The following is a 22,751-nucleotide window of genomic DNA, read 5'->3' as shown; positions in this document are numbered from 1 at the left end:
CAACTACAACAACTGCTGCATTATCAACAACAACAACTGCGGCTCCCTCAGCAACATCAACTGCTGCACCATCAAAAACACCAACTGCTGCACCATCAGCAACACCAACCGCTGCACCTTCAGGAACAACAACTGCTGCACCATCAGCAACAACAACTGTTGCACCATCAGGAACAACGACTCCTTCAACAGTAACTACAACAACTGCTGCACCATCAGCAACACCAACTGCTGCACCATCAGGAACAACAACAGCTGTACCGTCAGGAACAACAACTGCTGCACCATCAGCAACAACAACCGCCGCACCATCAGCAACAACAACTGCTGCACCATCAGGAACATCAACTCCTGTACCATCAGCAACAACAACTGCTGTGCCATCAGTAACAACAACAACTGCTGCACCATCAGCAACGACACCTGCGGCGCCATCAGCAACCACAACTGCTGTACCATCAGCAACAACGACTGCTGCACCATCAAGAACAACGACTCCTTCAACAGCAACAACAACTCCTGTACCATCAGGAACAACAACTGCTGCACCATCAGGAACAACAACTGCTGCACCATCAGCAACATCAACTGCTGCACCATCAGCAACAACGACTCCTTCAACCGCAATTACAACAACTGCTGTGCCAACAGGAACAACTGCTGCACCATCAGCAACAACGACTCCTTCAACAGCAACTACAACAACTGCTGCTCCATCTGCAACAACATCTGCAGCACCATCAAGAACAACAACTGCTACACCATCAGGAACAACAACTGCTGCACCATCAAGAACATCAACTGCTGTACCATCAGGAACAACTGCTGCACCATCAGGAACAACAGCTGCACCACCAGCAACAACAACCACTGCACCATCAGCAACAACGACTCCTTCAACAGCAACTACAACAACTGCTGCACCATCAGCAAAAACGACTCCTGCAACAAGAACTTCTGCAAGTACACCTACAGTTGTATTTTCTAAATATACATCTGGTGTAACGGTGGAGACAACTGCAACAGCAACAACTGCTGCAACATCAGCAACAACAATTGTAGGAACATCAGGAAGAACAACTGCTGGGACTGCAACAACTTCTGCACCTTCAACAACTGCTGCAACCGTAGCATCCACTATAGGACCATCAGCAACAACAACTGCTGCACCACCAGGATCGACAACTGCTGCACCTTCAGGAACAACAACTGCTGCACCATCTGGAACAACAACTGTTGTACCATCAGCAACCACAACTGCTGCACCTTCAGCAACAACAACCGCTGCACCACCAGGAACAACAACCGCTGCACCATCAGCAACAACGACTCCTTCAACCGCAACTACAACAACTGCTGCGCCAACAGGAACAACTGCTGCACCATCAGCAACAACAACCGCTGCACCATCAGGAACAACAACTGTTGCCCCACCGGCAACAACAACCGCTGCACCATCAGCAACAACGACTCCTTCAACTGCAACTACAACTGCTGCACCATCAGTAACAACTACTGCACCATCAGGAACAACTGCTGCACCATCAGCAACAACTGCTGCACAATCAGCAACAACTGCTGCACCATCAGCAACTACAACTGCTGCACCATCAGTAACAGCAACTGCTGTATCATCAGCAGCAACAACTGTAGCAACATCAACAAAAGCGACTCCTGCAACAGCAACAACTACAGCACCAACACCAACTGTAGGACCATCAGCAACAATAACTTCTGTACCAACAGCAACATCCACTATGGGAACATCAGGAGTGACAACCACTGCAACAACAACAACTGCTGCAACATCAGCAACAACAACTGCTGCACCTTCAGGAACATTGACTCCTGCAACTGCAACTACAACAGCAACACCGACTCTAGGACCATCAGCGACAACAACAACTGTGCCACCAGCAACATCCACTATGGGACCATCAGCAACAACTGTTGCACCATCAGCAACAACAAGTGCTGCAACAGCAACTACAACAGCAATATCTTCTACAGGAACATCAGCAACAACAACTGGTACCGCAACCACAGCAGTTAGGACCACAGCAACCACAGTTGTGCCCTTAACAACAACTGCTGCAAGTACACCTACAGTTGAATTTTCTGAATATACATCTGGTGTAACGGTGGAAACAACTACTGCACCATCAGCAACAACAACAACATCTGTATCACCAGCAACCTCAGCTGCTACAACACCAAAGCCATCAACTATGGGACCAACAACTGCTTCCCTACCAGCCACAACGACAGCTGTGCCTTCAGTTACAACATCAAGCGTTTCTCCCTCTACTACAGCAGGAATAACTACTGCTCCAAGAACTGTTTCAACTTTGACCACAACCACCAAATACCAGTCAACCACGACCATCACTTGTAAGCGCAACTCTTTTATAAATACTATGCCTTTTTAATTCATTAAATTCTTTAAAATGTTTTAAGTATTGTAAGCATTAGATATGATTTGCCTGAATTTCTTGGTTTTTTTTTGTTTTTTTATAAATAATGGTTAATTATTAGATTTGCTTAGTCTAACTTGAGTTGTTGGCTCAGAAGAATATGGAGTAAAATATGGAATTGAAGGAAGATGGTGATGACCATCGGAAAATAATGAGATCAAAGGAGAATTTTGGAAGAGTTTGATATGTTTCATTGTAATGAAGATGGAGATAGCTAATGTTTCATCCCTCAGAAAATCATTGCCCTCCTCCTCCTCCTCCTCTCCCCTCCCCCCTCACCTCCTTCCTGCATCCCCTCCCCTCCTCCTTATCATCCCCCCCTCATCATCATCAGTTTAGCATTCCTTTTCCCCTGTTGGCATGGGTTGGCAGGTTTGACAGGAACTGACAAGTCACAGGGCTGCACCAGGCCCCATTGTTTTCTTTGGCATAGTTTGTTCAACGGGATGTCCTTCCTAATGCCAACACTTTCCAGAGTGTACTGGGCACTTTCTTTTAATGGCACCAACACTTGTGAGTTTACCAAGTACTTGTAAAACAGCACTCAGCTGAGTGCAGTAGAGAGTTTAATTTTTCAGACATCAATCTAATTTTCAGAGATGTGGACTTCTTAACACATACATTTTGTGCAGTTGTAAATCTCCATGAGATAGTGGCTGTCACTAAAATGCCATTTATTACATAATGTCAAATGCCTGCAGTCACTATCCTGTCTACTCAACCATATGGAATATTTAATAAAAGCATGAAGTTTTGTCAGTGAACAGGTCACGGTCTCAAAGCGACGAAAATATTTTGACAAATTAAATTTAAATGTTGAAGTGAATCTAACAGTTTTTGTGTGTTTCTTAAATGGCTTATAAACACCTTGCACACTGCAATTGTTTTCGTTCCAGCACACGATCTCAGATCAAGTCACTCGCTATGCAAGTACATCTCCAGAATTGCTATTGTTCTCTAGTTAAAGTATCTGCATGACCTCAACTGATTAATGGAGGTTCAAAAATATTCTTCTCTGGAAGCCATTTTCAAAGTTCATTTAAATGATTTCTCTTCTGGCTCTGTGCAACTGAAGATATGATCATATTATCTATTCTCAAAGCTGTATCTTCTTGTGGAGCTGAGGGAACTTGTTATTATATAATCACATGCAGACATGCAAACAAAACAGCCTTACTTGAAAAACAATTAAGGGTTGGAACAGGAAAGGCATCCAGCTATTGAGCCCTACTTCATTAAGTTTCATCCAACTCATCATGGGAAAAAGAAAACAAAAACATTGATGATGATTGTGATTAGTAGTAATGATGATGACGGTGATGGTTATGATGAGATAATGATACATGTTTCTTGTATGATTTCAGTTTGTTCCTTGAGATGTCATTGCAATAAAACTTCATGCGATGAGATCTGCATTCGTACAATGTGCGAAGAAGACTGTATTTGCTTGCCTGGATTTGTGAAGGAAGGAACACTCTGTGTTCACACTCCCAGCTACTGTCAGTCCACTACAGCAACCAGCTGGTCAAAATCGACCACAGCTTCGTTTACCACTTCATTCGGAACATCAGGCCTAGCAACAACAACAACACCTTTTACAACAAATATTGTTTCGCTGATGTCTTCCGTTTCTCCAGGTAGTGTATACCTTTTTATTTTCTTTCTGGAATCTTGTAATTTGGGAAAAATCTATTACTTGTTTCAGTCATTACACTACTACCATGCAGGGATACTGACTTGAAGAATTTTTAGCCAAATGAATCGACCCCTGTACTTATTATTTTTTAAAAGTCTGGTATTTATTATATAGGACTCTTTTGCTGAACTGCTAAGTTATGGGAATGTAAACACACTAACACCAATTGTTATGTGGTGGTAGGGAACAAAAACAGACAGAATGATACATACAAATATATATATATATATATATCACTGTGATCACCGTGACTGACCAGGCTATCAGATGTTGCTACACATCGCTGGTCACAATGCATTTCGCATTGTTTTAGCCTTCAAATGATGCCACCCCTCTGGCTAAGCAAGCAGGCCAACAGAAGAAAGAGTGAGAGAAAATTGTGGCAAAAGAGTACAGAGCCTTGTGGAGCTTTAGGTATTTTCGCTTAATAAACACTCACAGCGCCGGTCTGGGAATCGAAACCGTGATCCTACAACTGCGAGTCCGCTGCCCTAACCACTGGGCTATTGTGCCTCCACACACACACAAATATACCTGGCTTTGGGTGACATGGAGAGAAAGCTTTTGACAGCCCCCCCCTCATTCCCTTATCTGGTGGTCAATGTGGAAACTAAGGATAAATGAGTGATTGGTTAGAGCTGTACAAACCACGTACAGGGATGCTATCAGTAAAGTGGAGTTGGCAATGAATATAGCAATGAATTCAGGGTACAAGGAGGAGTTCACCAAGGATCAGTCCTTGGCCTTGTCTTCTTCATCATAGTCCTCCAGGCAATAACAGAGGATTTCAAGCTGGGTTGCACCTGGGAGGTCCTCTATACTGATGACATTGCTCTTACAGTCGAACACTACCAGAATTAGAGAAGAAATTTTATGTATGGAAGCAATGTCTAAAATCAAAGATTTACTCGACTAAAGGTGGTGCTCCAGCATGGCCACAGTCACATGACTGAAACAAGTAAAAGAGTATTAATTTCAAAATAATAAATTTTAATCGCCAAAAATTTAATGATTATAATCATTATAAAATAAGGACAGTACTATATTCTAAGGTAACGAGGTAGTAGACTCATTAGCATGTGTAATTAATTAACTGCCTCCAAACCAACTCCTTTCCCCTAAAATTACTGGTTTTATACCTAAACTTGAAACAATCATTAACCATATATTTCTTTTTGTATTTTTACATTGCATATATACAAAAATAATAAAAAAAGTAATTCTCTTAAGAAAAAATCATTTTTGTTCTACTGATTTCTCATGATTTATTTTTTTAATTTTCTTGACAGAGACTTCTTTCAGAACATCTAGTGTGTCTTTGACGACAGTTACACCATTTTCAACAACTCCAACCCCCCATAATTGTACATTACCAAAGCAATTTACTACATGTGTTATTTTACAAACATGTGAGACATTAGCCTATAACAACTTTACTAATCCTAACGAAACTGAATGTGAAGAAGGCTGTATGTGTCCATCTCACCTTGTTCAAGAGAAAGGTGAATGTATCAAACCAACTGATTGTCCTTGTTACCATAATGGAAAATTTTACAAAGTAAGTAAAATATGAAAAAATAACATAGTAAAAAGCAAATATCAAAACATATATATTGGGTTGTCCGGAAAGTTCGTGCTGATTTTTAAAGGAAAGAAAAAGGTCAATAAATACTTGCCATTACATTTTTAATCAACCAAATATGAACCATTTTATTGCACAATGCGTCTCCATCTTTCCTTTAACTTGAAAATACCCTCTTCCCAGAATTGAGGTGATTTCATGGCAAAGAATTCATCAAGGTGTCATTTTACATCATCCAAGGAATTGAAATTTTTACTATAAAGACTATTCTGCAGAGACCTGAATAAGTGAAAATCCGAAGGAGCAATATCTGGTGAATATGGAGGGTGGGGTAACACATCCCAGCCAAGCTGCAGCAATTTTTGTCTGGTTCCCAAAGCATCAAGTGCCAAAAATGAACTTTCTTATCTTCCATTTTAAAGGGCTACAGAATTAACACAGGTTATAGGAACATAAACCTTATTCCATGAAAAGATAGCTTAAACTGTGCTCTAAATGGAGGTGTAGTCAAATCCTATTTTATGGACTCAACCATGTTGTAAAATAAGTCGAAAGGTAAGCTACTATAAATTGGCACGAACTTTCCGGACAACCCAATAAATATCCTGACTGTATTTTCGTATGTTGATTCATCTGTCCTTCTTTCTGTCTTTCTTTATTTCATTAGTGGATCTGACCATTCTCTGATTCTGAATCAATAAATTTGATGTTTCAGGATCTGAGATACCTCTGTTTGTGGGTTATTTAGAAGAAATAAATGAACTAAAATACTTTTCTAATAGAATCTTCAAGAAGTGTTGAATACTCCATCATAAGCTAGATAAAAACTATCCTTTAAAATTCTACAGAATGATTATAGCTTAGAATAGTGAGCTCTTCCTAACTTGCAGACTTTGGTCATCTTGTTGTAGTCGAGGGCTCTTTGTTGACGCCCGACGTCACTGGGAGGTGGCTCTTGAAGTCACTGAAAATGGAGATCTCCAGGTCCAAGTTCTTGAACGGCTGCTGCTGCTGATGATGATGGTGGTGATAATTCTTCATGTCCAATGACCAGGAAGAAGAGTGGCAAGCCCTTAAGTTGTTATGGAAACCAGTCCTTGAACAACAGGTTCTGCTGCACATGGGGCATACATGTTGGCTTTTGACCAAAGCATAACATAAGATCTATATACAAACATAGAATGGCATAATACAACATTTAATCTTTCTACAATCTAAATGCATCTTTGCCATTTGCCCTTGATTAACTCTTCAGCATTTAAACTGTCCATATATGGCCAAAATATTCTGCATTCTTTATGTTCAAGAATATAGGCACAGGAGTGGCTGTGTGGTAAGTAGCTTGTTTACCAACCACATGGTTCCGAGTTCAAGTCCCACTGTGTGGCACCTTGGGCAAGTGTCTTCTACTATAGCCTCGAGCCGACCAAAGCCTTGTGAGTGGATTTGGTAGACGGAAACTGAAAAGAAGCCCGTCATATATATGTATATATATACGTGTGTGTTTGTGTGTCTGTGTTTGTACCCCCAACATCGCTTGACAACCGATGCTGGTGTGTTTACGTCCCCATAACTTAGCGGTTCAGCAAAAGAGACCGATAGAATAAGTACTAGGCTTACAAAGAATAAGTCCTGGGGTTGATTTGCGAAAGGCGGTGCTCCAGCATGGATGCAGTCAAATGACTGAAACAAGTAAAAGTGTAAAAGAGAGTAAAAGAGAGTAAACTGACCAGATCTGGCTTCTCACACTCACCTTGCTTTGTCCTTCTAAAACTAAACTACCGCATCATCAAAACCCTGAAGCTATCAGATAATTTGTATTTAATTCAAAACAGTGTGACTGAATAAACATTGCATTTGACAGAGTAATCTGAATGCTAAGGGATTAAATACAAAATGATTAATATTGTTAGCTGTAACTGACTTTTAACACATCCCTTACAAGTACTTCCCTGCACACCAATGTAGAAAAGAAAAAATCAAAACTACCTCTACCTCAAAAGTAAAAAAAACAACAAACAACAATTATTATTTTTATGGATTTGAAATATATTTACAAAGTTTTTTACGGAGATGTACTTGCATAGCAAGTGACCTGATCTGAGATTGTGTGCTGGAACAAAAACAATTGCAGCGTGGAAGGTGTTTATAAGCCATTTAAAACACACAAAAACCATTAGATTCACTTTAACATTTAAATTTAATTTGCCAAAATATTTTCGTCACTTTGACAAAATTCCTTGTGTATTTTAAATGGCTTATAAACACCTTCCATGCTTCAATTGTTTACAAAGTTTATTATATATGTATTTCTAATGGATATTGCTTTTCCTCTTTTACATTTTAGCCCAATGAAATTTTTGTAGTTGAAACAAAGGACGACTGTGATATAATTCTGGGTACTTGCACAAGTGAAGGCATCCATAAATGGGTTAATGAGGACTGCAATACAAGTATGTATTTTAGGATATAAACATTTACAAGAAAACAAACAAAAAAAAAAGAACAAAAACTAATCCTCTTCCTTTCTGAATGAGTTATACCTACTTCTTTACTACCCACAAGGGAGCACAAGCAAGGACAGACAAATGGATTAAGTCAATTACATCGACCCCAGTGCGTAACTGGTACTTAATTTATCGACCCCGAAAGGATGAAAGGCAAAGTCGACCTCGGCAGAATTTGAACTCAGAACATAACGGCAGGCGAAATACCGCTAAGCATTTCTCCCGGCACGCTAACGTTTCTGCCAGCTCGCTGCCTTATGAGTTATGCCACTTGTATGAAGAGTGGAAATATGCGATACCCCTGAGCTAAAATTATCATTTGCTTTAAGCAAATACATTTCCCTTATTTCAGTGGACTGCAGGCATGCTGGGTCATCATCTTGAATGGTTTAGTCAAACAACTGATCCCTTATTTTTTAAGCCTGATACTCATTTTATCAATCTCTTTTGCCAAACCATCAAGTTGTGTAACATAAACAAAACAACACTGGTTGTCAAGCAGTAGTGAGGGGACAAACATAGATACAAAAACACACACACAGGTGTGTATGTGTGTGGGGGCACATAAAAAGTACCCTTTGAGCATTGGGCCACAAGGAGGCAATGACAAATGACAGACCTTTGGCAATATGCTGTGCTTGATAAGAAAACCCATCAAGCCATTGTGGCAGATACTGGTGTCACACAACGGGCACCTGTGCCAATGGCATGTAAAAGCACCCATTACAGTCTTGGGTGGTTGGCGTTAGGAAAGGCATCCAGCCATAGAAATCATACCAAATTAGACTGGAGTCTGATGCGGCCCCTCAGCTTATCAGCCCTGGTGAAATCATTCAACCCATGCCAGCATAGACAACAGACATTAAATGATAATGATGATGATATATATATATATATATATATATATATATATATTCATTTATTTATGACAAGCTTCTTTTAGCTTCCATCTACCAAATCCACTAACAAAGCTTTGGTTGGCCTGAGGCTATACTAAACACACTTGCCTAGAGTGCTGTGCAGTGGGACTGAACCCAAGATCACATAGTTAAGAAGCAAATTCTTGACTATACAACTCTTCACAGTAATACTATAATAATCAACTCTTAATAACTGAATTAAAATTTTCTAACAAATAAGAAAAAAGCAACAGTAAATGAAAAAAAACCTGCATTAAAAATAATCCATATTTTATTCTGTTCTGTATTTCAGCATGCCCAGAACCATTCATTTGGAAGAAATGTGCATGTAATCGAACATGTATTTCTCATAACCATTCTTGTAATGTTGAGACTTGTTTTCCTGGATGTGCTTGTCCTGATCATACTTTATTCCAAGATGGGAAATGTGTCTCAACATGCAACTGCACAATTGAAGAAAACCAGTGAAAGATCCAGTTAAACCCACTCTCTGTACCTTATGTAAATGTGTAGATGATGTTCTTAAATGTGGAGAAGTTTGTGATATCAAGTGTTCAGGGGTAATGTATGATTTTCTGTTATCTAATGCACTTACACACCACTATACAAGAGAGAGATGTAGTATAACACACGTGCATGCAAGCTTGTATGATTTTTTCTTTGAGTTTTATTTAAGTTCTTGAGAGAGTTCTGGCTGGTCACTAACAAAATGAAAGAACTTTTTGAGTTAACCCTGGCTGAAACTGGCTCTGGCTCTGTAGTTCAAATGTCTTGTTTTCGTAAATTTTGAATTAAAATCTTCCACCAAACCTTAGTCACAATTTATGTTCTTAACACGAGCTTAATGATAACCAAGTTATTTTACTAAATTCTCTGTTACATCTAAAATAATTGAAAGAATCACAAAGCATCTCAAAATAAATACGGTAACAAATGGGTTAAGAGAGTTCTCAGTGCTTGTAAATGTGCAGTTGAGCTGGTGTGTTGGTTGAACCATTGATGCATACACCCAAGTGTGTGCATCTATTTACCTGAAGAATCTCATAGAGAGAATTTTTGGAATGTCTTACACATCTTCATTGTGCCACAATTGGATTGGATTTGGAGAACCATGTCAGTTTCTTTTGCTCTTTCTTTGGAAAGCCTAGCATTTCTAGGCTTTTGCATAAATTTGTGGGTTCATAGCCTAATGTACCTATGAAGATAAATACAAATGAGAATTCATATTCAGGGTACAAGAGTTGTAAGTTCTGCATTAATTTACCGTTAATGTTCTCTTTTTCTTGGACTTTTGATTGGGTATTTACATCTGCTGAGCAGCTGATCTCTACAATAGTGCATGTCCCACAGAACAGTATCATGCCTGTTATGTGTGTGTGTGTGTGTGTGTGTGTGTGTGCATGCATGTGTGCATGTATGTGTTTCTTTCTTTCTATCATACAGAAGGTGGAATGTAGGAGGAAAAGTTAGAAATCACTAGCCTCTTGTACAGCTACATTCACTGTTGCTCTTCAAGAAGAGCTCTGGGTGGCAGCCAACATCATATGTGTGTGTAGGAAAATAGGAATATATAATTGCATTTCTGTAGACTCGATATTCATGTATATCTATATGTTTACAAAGGGCAGGGGTGCTGAAAAGTTCCTGGCTTTAACCCTTTCGTTACCAACCCAGCTGAAACCGGCTCTGGCTCTGTTGTACAAATGTCTTGTTTTCTTAAAGTTTTAATTAAAATCTTCCACCAAACCTTAGTCACAATTTATGTTCCTAACACCAGCTTAACGATAACTAAGTTATTTTACTAAATTCTTTGTTATATTTAAAGTAATTGAAAGAAACACAGAGCATCTCAAAATAAAAACAGTAACGAAAGGGTTAAAGGTATCACAAAAGGCCTGGTTGGAGGCCCAACCCACTGAGTTCTTTTACAGGGCTTAGGGAAACTGATGGACCATTACAATAAGTGTGTAAATCTGAAAGGGGATCATTTTGAATAAAATCGTAATTAACTGATCTTCCTTTATTTTCTTTTACCCAAAACCAGGAACTTTTCAGCTCTTCCTCATGTATATATGAATGTGTATATATATATATATATATATATATGCTTATATCAGTTTGAGTGTCCAGTAGTGTACATGTGTATGAGTGTATGTATTTATTTGCATTTCAAATTTCTGGCCTCGTGCCTGTCTTAGAAGCCCTCCTCCTCTTCCTCCTCCCTCTCTCTTCACCATTATTCTCACAAGTGTTTATTTTTTAAAATATTTTCACAGGACCATATATTAGAGAACGAAGATCTGAATGATGATATATGTTGCCGATGTATACCAGCTAATAAATGTGAATACCCCAAAAGATCAGGCAATTTCTATGAGGTTCGTGATTATTTCTAAAGCATCTTTTTCTTTTTCTTCTTTAAACCATTAGACAGCGGCCATGCTGGAGCACCCCTTTGAAGAATTTCAAATTCAGTCAAATGAATTGACCCCAGTACTTATTTTTCTGTAAATCCTGTTAGTTATTTTACTGGCCTTTCTTTTGCTGACTGCTAAGTTACAGGGATGCAAACACACCAACACCTGTTGGGAAGCAAACTTCTTAACCACACCATCATACTATGTTTCCTCTTCAGATTATTATCCCAAATTGCATCAGAGCAATGTTACAAATACATTTTATTTCATTTTTATATAAAACTAGCACTATGACCCAGCAATGCCGGGTCATAGTGCTAGTGCATGCATATAGAGCTGCGTGCGTGCGCACATACACGCGAGTGCTGTCCAAATCTCCGACCAATCACATGCAGCTAGCTGGCATTCAACTGGCATATCAAGTTTCGGGCATTTTGATTGGATTTTGGATAAAAAATTCACAAAAAAGTCACTTCTATTGATCTTTTTAATGGCTTTGCCGGGTGACTGGGGAAATGTAAAGAGGTGCACGACCACCTTTGGACGGTTTTGAATGACCTTAGAAAGTGTGAGCCCTCTAACTGAAAAATTGTGGATTTGTATAAAGGATACACACACACACACAGACATTTTGCCGTTTATATATAGAAAGATGATGAACATTTTAAGGGCTACTTATGCAGTCTTATCAGCAGCTTTAGGGGTATACAACATAATTTCCCTTATTACTATAGGCACAAGGCCTGACATTTTGGGGGAAGAGGCTGGTTGATTAGATCAACCCCAGTGCTCAACTGGTACTTATTTCATTGACCTTCAAATGTATGAAAGGCAAAGTTGGCCTCGGTAACAATATTGGCTTCAAGTTTTGGCACAAGTTCAGCTATTCCAAGGGAGGGGGTAAGTTGGTTACATTGACCCTCAGTTTTCAACTGCTATTATTTTGTTGACCCGGAAAGAATAAAAGGGTAATTAGACCAAAGTAGAATTTGAATTCAGAACATAAAGCTGAACAGAATGCTGCTAAGCAGTTTGCCTGGTGTGCAAACAATTTTGTCAGCTAGTCACCTTCCTTGGTTAACACAATATTGTTTTCAAGTTTTGGCACAAGGCCAGCAATGTCAGGGAGGAGGATAGTCAATTATATAGACCCCAGTCCTCAACTGGTACCTATTTTATTGACCCCAAAAGGATGAAAAGCAAAGTCGACCTTGGTAGAATTTGAATGTGGAATGTAAAGACAGACGAAATGCTGCTAAGCATTTTGTCCGGTGTGCAAATGATTCTGTCAGCTCAATGCCTTCCTTGGCATCATCATCATCATCATTGTTTAACGTCCACTTTTCATGCTAGCATGGGTTGAACGATTTTGACTGAGGGCCGGCGAACCAGATGGCTGCACCAGGCTCCAATCTTGATCTGGCAGAGTTTCTACAGTTGGATGCCCTTCCTAACGCCAACCCCTCCGGGAGTGTAGTGGGTGCTTTTTATGTGCCACCAGCACGGGGGCCAGTCAGGCGGTACTGGCAATGACTTCGCACACACACACACACACACACACACACATGCACACACACACATATACAAAGTGCATTAAAAAAGTATCAACTTTATTCTTTTTTTTTAAACTAAAGATGCATGGGCAAAATCCTTTAAGTGGGAGGCAATGTCACCCTTCCTGCACATACATAAAAATTATTTATTTCTTTTAATTTCATGTAACATTCCCAAATATATTTGCAGACACAAATGTTTTTCCCTTTCAGATTGGTGAAGTCTGGAATGACGGGCCATGTAAAACAATCGAATGTCTTCCTGGACGCTCATTGTCGATGAAAGAAATAACTTGTGAGACTCCTTCCTGTGACAATTCCACTTGGATAACAGATCCAGCAAAATGCTGTCCATATTGCCCGAATGCAACCACCACTGTTACAACTATGGCACCAACTACTCCGATATCAACATTCTTCACATCGCCATCTGTTTTCTCCACCGCCACTACTTCAACTGCGATTTATTCTATGTCACCTCGTACCACACCAACTGTCAGTAGAACAACTGGGGTGAGCCCAACTATGCAGACAACAACATATGGTAGGTTTCATGCTGTTGTTTAAAACTAATGGAAACAGGCAAAAAACAGATTGTAACACATGCACTTCTCTTTGTTTTTTATTTTGGTAGATATTTTAGAGTATCAGCCTAAGTATTAATGGTATCTTAATGTATTTCTATTTCTCTTTTTTGTATTTGGTTTGCAAAGTTCTTGATGTAGACCAATGTGTTGAAACTGATTATGTTGTATCCTGAAGGGATCATTGGTTCTATTTCACTTCTTTTATTATTATTTTTTTTTTTTCGCCCTTTCAAGCCTAGCCAGGCTCATGGGCCCGGTTTCCCGGTTTCTGTGGCGTATGTGTTCCCCCCAGCTGGACGGGATGCCAGTCCATCACAGCATTACTCAAGAAGCAGGAAGAAAGAGTGAGAGAAAGTTGAGGTGAAAGAGTACAACAGAGGTTGCCACCATCCCCTCCTGGAGCCTCATGGAGCTTTAGGTGTTTTCACTCAATAAACACACAACGCCCAATCTAGGAATTGAAACTGCGATCCTCCGACTGCTAGTCTGCTGCCCTAACCACTGGGCCATTGCACCTCCACAAAATATATGCGCCCTTTTTTTAAAGCCTAGCCAGGTTTATGGGCCCGGTTTCCAAGTTTCAATGGCATTTGTGTTCCCCAGCTGGATGGGATGCCAGTCCATCGGAGCGTTACTAATTTTTGCCAGCTGAGTGAACCAGAGAAACGTGAAATGAAGTGTTTTGCTCAAGAACACAACGCATGGCCCGGTCCAGGAATCGAAACCACAATCTTACGATCAAGATGCTGATACTCTGACCACTAAGCCACATGCCTCCACATCTTTTATTATTAGTCAACTAGTCAACCATTTAACTAATCAGTTATTTAATCAATCATTTGGTCAGTCTATCAATCAGGAAGGTCTTACATAAGTTTTTAATCACTACTAGGAGAGTAACAGACCTGGTGTAGAAAGAGCATGTCATTGAAGAAGTCATGAATGACAATGAAAGGATCATATTTTGAAATCATAAAACATGGCCTAGATACTGCAGGATCACAGCAACAAGTGCATGAATCTGAGAGGGGAATATGCTGAATAAAATCATAATTAATTGATCCTCCTGTATTTTCTTTTACTCAAAGCCAAGGACTTTTCAGCACACCCTAGTAAAATGGCATGTTGGAATATTGCTAGAAATCAGATTGCAAATGCTACAAAGATGACATTGGTAGTTCCTTGCAACAAAATCAACAAGGCATGTCTACTACATACAAGATTAAGTATTTAAATTCCAATAAATGACATTTTGCTTTGAGGAATCTTTCAAAAATGTCTATTTGTTTTTGCAATACCTGTGCACAAGCACACGCACACACACACACATACTTACACGTACAAACATGCATACACACACACACACATACGCACACACACAGGAACACAAACACACAAACACACTCACACACACACACACACACACTTACACATACAAACACCCATACAAACACCACGCACACACACACTCACACACACATTATCGGCTTCTTAATGTCTTGTCTACCAAATCTAATCATAAGGTGTTGGTCATTTTGGTGCTAAAGTAGATGACCATTATCCAAGGTGCCATACTGTGGGATGGAATCTGATATCATGTAGTTGAGAGGCAAACTTCCTCCTACACAGCCATGTCTGCTCTCATGTTCTGAGTTAAAATGTTGTTCAACCATGCACTGAAATCAGTTCCATTCGTTATACTCCTCTATGACAGTGTTTAACCTTATGTCAATGTGAAACCATTTTATGGTTTCACATTATGGTCTCACATTTTATGGTTTCACATTAGAAACCATTTTATGCCAGCAAAAATCAGCCATTTGAATTTGTGCTACCACTTTTATTTGGTAGCTAAAACTTTGTGGAGCATATACAAGAAATTATTGAGGTTGATACAGTTTAAATTGAAATGTTACAATAATATAAAATAATGAAATATTACTGTTTTTCAGCTCCTTGTGTGGTCAGAGAAGGTGTGAATGATATAAATATCATTCCTGATTCCTTCATATCATCAACTCCGGACACACCAGACCATCCTGTAACTAATATCAGACCAGACTTGTCTGGTTGGGAGGTTCCAGTACCAAAATCACCTTCTGAACCAAAACCAAGTGTCACTATAAAATTGACAGATAAACCTGAAGGAGTTGAACTACTTGAAGTTGACATGTGGGGTAGTGTTGATAAAGTAACAATTCTTGTGCAAACACCTGGCTCTGAGGAATTCCAGAAGACAGTGGGAGGTACCAACATTACAGGATCCCTTATATTGAATAATTATCCAAAAGCAACAGCTGTGAAGATTATTTTGGAATCTCAAGGAATTGTAGAAGGAGGTGTACCAGAACACTATTTTGTCTGGGTGCAGGTGAAGGCTTGCTTTAATATTTCAGAAGGTAAGAATTATTATATTGTCTGTTGATTATAGGTTTTATAAATGAAATAATTAATAATTGATTGCACTATGATGTTATATTTTAGATAAATAAGTCTACTAAAATATAAAACATTTAACATTCAATATTTACTTTAAAGTGGTCATTATTTTGATATTTACACACATGAATTTATTATGGGTTTACTAGGTATTCAAATTTAAAATGTTACTCTAATAGATATTTCCTAACCATTATTTTATTACAGTCCTTATGAGTACAAAATGACATTGATATATTTTGGTGTGCATACTAGTGGAACCTCACAGAGTGATGACTGTGGTGGTAAGAATTTTGCTTCCTAGTCAAATAAGATCCAGGTTCAATTCTCTGCCTGGCACCTTGGACAAATGTTTTCTACTATAAACCTGGGTTGACAAAATCTTGCAAGTGGATTTGATAGACAGAAACTGAAAGGAAGCCTGTTGTGTTTGTCCCCCACCACCACCTCATCACTTGACAAGTGGAATTGGTTTGTTTATGTCCCCATGACATAGTGGTTCAGCAAAAGAGACCAATGAAATAAGTAGTTGACTTTAAGACAATAAGTACTGGTGTCAATTTGCTTAACTAAACCCTTCAAGGCAGTGCCCCAGCATGGCCACAGCAGTGACTGGATCGATTCCTAGCGATATCTGAAGCAGGAATTTTTATATTCCAAAATACTATTATATCAGACTATAAATGATAAATTATAACAGTTATTATAGTCCACTCTGCATTGTTGTGCTATTCAAGACACATTATATTTCACAAAAAATAAACAATGCTTCAAGTGAATTATAATATTCTCCAAACTGATGTTAATATTGGTTGCAGTTATGTCTATAATTACGGTGGAATGGTTAGTATTCCAAACATTATTTCTCACAAAATGTATGATAAACTTAAATCAAGTTCAGTTATATCATATATTTAGTTAATTATTATATATAGAAAGGGGTGCTGAAAAGTTCCCGGCTTTGGGTAAAAAAGAAAATACATGAGGATCAGTTAATTATGATTTTATTCAACATATTACCCTCTCAGATTGCAGTGATCCTTCTGCTTTCTGAGGCCTGTAAAAGAACTCAGAATGTTGAGCCTCCAACTAAGCCTTTTGGGATACCCTTAAAGCCAGGAACTTTTCAGCACCCCTTTGTATGTATATATATATAAGCAAAATAGCTAGTTGTAAAATCTCAAGAAGAGATCAGAGTAATAACTATACTAACAAGTAAAGTCAGTTGCCACACCAAAGAACTGCCTGGGGTTAAATTAGTAGTAACATGGAACAGCCACTTTGATGTCGCAATTGACTTTATATATATATATATATATGTGTGTGTGTGTGTGTGTGTATAGTTAATTACTAGTTCTGGAAATCAACTCCTGCATTGGCTCCTCATTATTAGATGTATTAGTTATTTGAGCTTAGGGTGTCTTGACCAAACTCACGACTCACCTCTACTTACTGGTTGCCTGTTTTATTTGCAGATCCTACTGCCTCTGCTCAAAAATAATAATAATAATAATTCTGAGATATCCATTTTATGCAACCAGGAGTATAATTATAACTGTCATAAACTTAAGTAGAAATTAATAGAATCTTAATTGGAAAGTGAATATTCTTTTGTTTTTCCAGTTACAGGAACAGTTCATCCCACCACAAGCCTTGCAACAAGAGGTAAATTTTAAACATTCCTAAAAACATTCCTGTAATTACAGAATATTTTGATTAATTACTTAATCCTTTTGTTACCATATTTCTATAGAAATAAACTGCCATTTTTCAATTAATTTTGAAAATAATGAGATATTTAGTAAAATAAGTGTTGCAATTAAGCTGGTATTTGGAATACAAATCTTTCTTCTATAGGCCAAAAGCCTGAAGTTTTAGGGGACAGGGCTAGTTGATTACATCGATGCCAATATTCAACAAATATATATTTTATTGACCCCAAAATGATGGAAGACAAAAACTTTGGTGGGATTTAAATGCAAAATGTAAATGCTAGAAGAATTAATGCTAAGCATTTTGTTCAACTTCTTAACAATTGTGCCAGCTCACCATATTATTTAGAATGAAAATTAACATGAAATTTTAAAGGTGGCTTTTAATTCAGATAATTGTAAAACTGGATCTTTGTATTGTAGAAAAGCAGACTTGGGCAGGTAGGTGTCAAAAAGATTAAGATTATGAAGGCTGTCACCAAGGGGCAGATTGTGGATTAATTACTATTGCCACTTGAAGTCATTCCCTTTTTATTACACTATCAAAGACATTCTTGCACATTCTTAACTCAGTTTAGATTTTCTACCAAAATGTCTTTTATATATCCAGTAAAATACAATTGCTGCTACTCAACAGCTGTTTAATAAATCAAGAGAGGATCTCTCTTTTCAGGCAAGTTATTTGCATGTGCTTGTTAAGCCATGGAATATGATGGAGTGGTTCCTTAAATATGATTAATAGTCCTTTTAAGTTTAACAATTTTGAACATTTATACTTCCTTATAATATTTGTTGTATGTCATCCAGGCTGGTGGATAGGCAGGTTTCTTAGAGCAATCTACTAATAAACTGTGATATACAGTTTTGGTTTTTATGTTCCGAGTTGAAATGCCACTAAAGTCAATGCTGCCTTTCACTCTTTCAAGGTTTTCAAACTAAAATATTAGGTATTTAGGCACAGGAGTGGCTGTGTGGTAAGAAGCTTGCTTCCCAACCACATGGTTCCAGGTTCAGTCCCACTGCATGGCACCTTGGGCAAGTGTCTTCTACTATAGCCCCGGGCTGACCAAAGCCTTGTGAGTGGATTTGGTAGACGGAAACTGAAAGAAGCCTGTTGTATATATATCTATATGTATATATACGTGTGTGTGTGTATGTTTGTGTGTCTGTGTTTGTCCCCCCACCATCGCTTGACGACCGATGCTGGTGTGTCTATGTTACCGTCACTTAGCGGTTCGGCGAAAAGAGACCGAGAGAATAAGTACTAGGCTTACAAAGAATAAGTCCTGGGGTCGATTTGCTCGACTAAAGGTGGTGCTCCAGCATGGCCGCAGTCAAATGACTGAAACAAGTAAAAAGAGTAAAAAAGAGTAAAAGAGAGTAAGAGGTATATGTCAGAGCCAATGCTGCAACTGACTAACCCCCTCCTCTTAAAATTACTGGCTTTTGGCTTTAATTAGAAGTTATCTATTTATATTTACTTTCACAATGTTTATCATAATGTAGCAATTATAGATATTTGTTAATCAACAATATCAAATATCATTTTAATCCTGTGTCCATTGACTTTATCACTAGATATTCATAATAGCAAATAATACTTCACTTTAATTGCTATTATTTATCATGCTATCCCATTTTTCTTTGCAAATTGTGACTTCAGCAAGTACAACACGTATTGTGACAGTTCCATCTGTTGAAACGCCTGTTGTTACAACCCCTCATCCAGAAACGACTACATCAACAAGCATTTCTCCTGAATCCACAACAAGGACAACAACAGCACGTAAATATGAATATGTTATTTAAATATCTCTTGACTCAGTTAGTTGTATAGATACTAATGCTTTCAATATGAGCTGCAATAAACGACATTCTAAGTTCAAAACCTGGTGAAATCTACTTCAATTTTTGTCTCCAAAAACTGGATGAAATATAGATAGCAGAGCAGTTTCTACAACATTATCATGTTTAAAGCACAATTGTGCCTCAATGCTTTGTCTATGAATTATATATTGTGAAGACATGTGGCTTAGTGGTTAGGGGCATTCGGCTCACGATTGTAAGGTCGTGAGTTCAATTCCCGGCGGCGCGTTGTGTCCTTGAGCAAGACACTTTATTTCATGTTGCTCCGGTCCACTCAGCTGACAAAAATGAGTAGTACCTGTATTTCAAAGGACCAGCCTTGTCACACTCTGTGTCACGCTGGATCTCCCTGGGAACTATGTTAGGATACGCATGTCTGTGGATTGCTCAGCCACTTACACGTTAATTTCATGAACAGGCTGTTCCGTTGATCGTATCAGCTGGGACCCTCATCATCATAACTGATGGAGTGCTCCTTATATATTGACCAGTAAATGCTGTAAGTGCTTTTATTGTGGTTGTCCATAAAGTTTGTGGAGCATATACAAGAAATTATTGAGGTTGATACAGTTTAAATTGTAATGTTACAATAATATAAAATAATGAAATATTACTGTTTTTCAGCTCCTTGTGTGGTCAGAGAAGGTGTGAATGATATAAATATCATTCCTGATTCCTTCATATCATCAACTCCCGACACACCAGACCATCCCGTAACTAATATCAGACCAGACTTGTCTGGTTGGGAGGTTCCAGTACCAAAATCACCTTCTGAACCCAAACCAAGTGTTACTATAAAATTGACAGATAAACCTGAAGGAGTTGAACTACTTGAAGTTGAAATGTGGGGTAGTGTTGATAAAGTAACAATTCTTGTGCAAACACCTGGCTCTGAGGAATTCCAGAAGACAGTGGGAGGTACCAACATTACAGGATCCCTTATATTGAATAATTATCCAAAGGCAACAGCTGTGAAGATTATTTTGGAATCTCAAGGAATTGTAGAAGGAGGTGTACCAGAACACTATTTTGTCTGGTTGCAGGTGAAGGCTTGCTTTAATATTTCAGCAGGTAAGCATAATCATATTACTTGTTGGTTATAGTTATTGTACATGAAATGAAATATTAACAGTTGACTAATTATAATCTGACTTTGGTTACAGTTATTGTACATATAATAATAAATAATTTTAATTAGTTATGAACTGAAATGATAATTGACTGAGGTAAATATATTTGATAATGAAGATTGCAAAAATATAAATAATGTAGTATTCAATATTTACTTTGATTTGATCTATATTTTAAGCTTTATTCTCTTGAATTTACATAAGTTTTGTAAGTCTTCACATTTAAGATGTTGCTTGTACCTGTTTAAAGATATTTTATTATAATTATTTCTTTGCAACTCTTATCTATACGACACAACATTAATTTGTTTTGATGTTTATATTAGTAAAAACTTAGAAATGAACATATCTCTGTGTAACCTGATAGTAATATAGGTAATAATTATCTCTAATTATTGGAAATGTATCAATATTTCAAAGTCATATTGACACAGCTACAGAATTTATAATCAAGAAATCTTAACCCACTATTTTATATGCTTCTTAAAGGTATTCTTAATGAAAGAATTGGACTAAAATTTTATATTTATGAAATAGTCATAACAAATGATATATATATTAAGCACTGGAGTGGATGTGTGGTAAGTAGCTTGCTTACCAACTACACTGTTCCGGGTTCAGTCCCACTGTGTAGCACCTTGGGCAAGTGTCTTCTACTACAGCCTCAGGTCGACCAAAGCCTTGTGAGTGGATTTGGTAGACGGAAACTGAAAGAAGCCCGTCGTATATATGTGTGTATATATATATATGTAAGTGTGTGTGTATGTTCGTGTGTCTGTGTTTGTCCCCCCAACATCGCTTGGCAACCGATGCTGGTGTGTTTACATCCCTGTAACTTAGCAATTCCGCAAAAGAGACCGATAGAATAAGTACTAGCCTTACAAAGAATAAGTCCTGGGGTCAATTTGCTCGACTAAAGGCGGTGCTCCAGCATGGCCGCAGTCAAATGACTGAAACAAGTAAAAGAGCAAAGAGTATTTGCAAAATATATAAATATTTTGGAAAAAATAGAATATACCAGTGTTATTGGATAAAATAAGTTTTTCTGCAGTGTGTTGCACAGACATTACTTTGTCACAACTATAAATGTAAACAGAGTGATCCAGAGATTGTCTCATTAGACTCATATAATGAAAAACATCAACCTTTTACCATTCAGATTATTCTGTCAAATGTAACATTTATTTATTCACATTGTTTGAATTTATTATGGATTATCTCATACCTTTGAAATTCCCCTTATTGGATTGCTAACTTTTAGAATAACATTTAAGGTAGATGTGAGAGGTTGTGTCTGACCATTTTTAACATATATGACAGGTAGAACATTTTGGCTGGATATGACTAGTTTAAATTCTAAAGGGTTAATGTTTGTAGAGTGTATGATATACTGAAACCCAGAGTTTTGCTGGTTATAGAGATTAATGCCCAAATTGTAACCAGATGTAATTAGATGTATGGGCCATTCACATTTGGAGATGTCTTAGCCAATATCACAACTCACCACAACTTATATATTGTCAGCCCTACTGTTGATATGTAGACATTCTGTTAGTGTAATCAGATGTATAATTATAATGGTTGTTAATTGAAATCAGTGAAAAGAAGTTTATTAAAAATAATTTTTTGTTTTCTTAGTTACAGGAACGGTTATTCCTTCTACTAGTCCTGCAACAAGGGGTAAGGTTTTAATATTTTAAAATATTTCTATCATATGATTAATTGTCTGTGATATTAAAGATTGTCGCAAACACATCAATTATGGATTAATTATCAATTATTTTGATTTGAAGTATTTTTACTCCCTTTTACACTAGCAATGAGATTTTAAAAAAAACCATGCACTTTCAAATTCTCTTTAACTCATC

At 37.9% G+C, this 22,751-nt stretch overlaps 1 protein-coding gene across 1 annotated transcript in view; it reads left to right on the top strand.

The window, feature by feature from the left end:
• Positions 1 to 22,751, top strand: part of LOC115215445 (mucin-2) — an 86,855-nt gene that overhangs the window by 38,212 nt on the left and 25,892 nt on the right. The window contains exon 26 of the mRNA XM_036506031.1: positions 124 to 1,428. Within this exon, the coding sequence (XP_036361924.1) occupies positions 124 to 1,428 (1,305 nt within the window). The remainder of the gene's footprint in view (positions 1 to 123; positions 1,429 to 22,751) is intronic.

Source organism: Octopus sinensis, linkage group LG9, assembly GCF_006345805.1.
Source record: "Octopus sinensis linkage group LG9, ASM634580v1, whole genome shotgun sequence".
NCBI lineage: Eukaryota > Metazoa > Mollusca > Cephalopoda > Octopoda > Octopodidae > Octopus > Octopus sinensis.
This window is presented reverse-complemented; position numbering and strand designations above follow the sequence as displayed.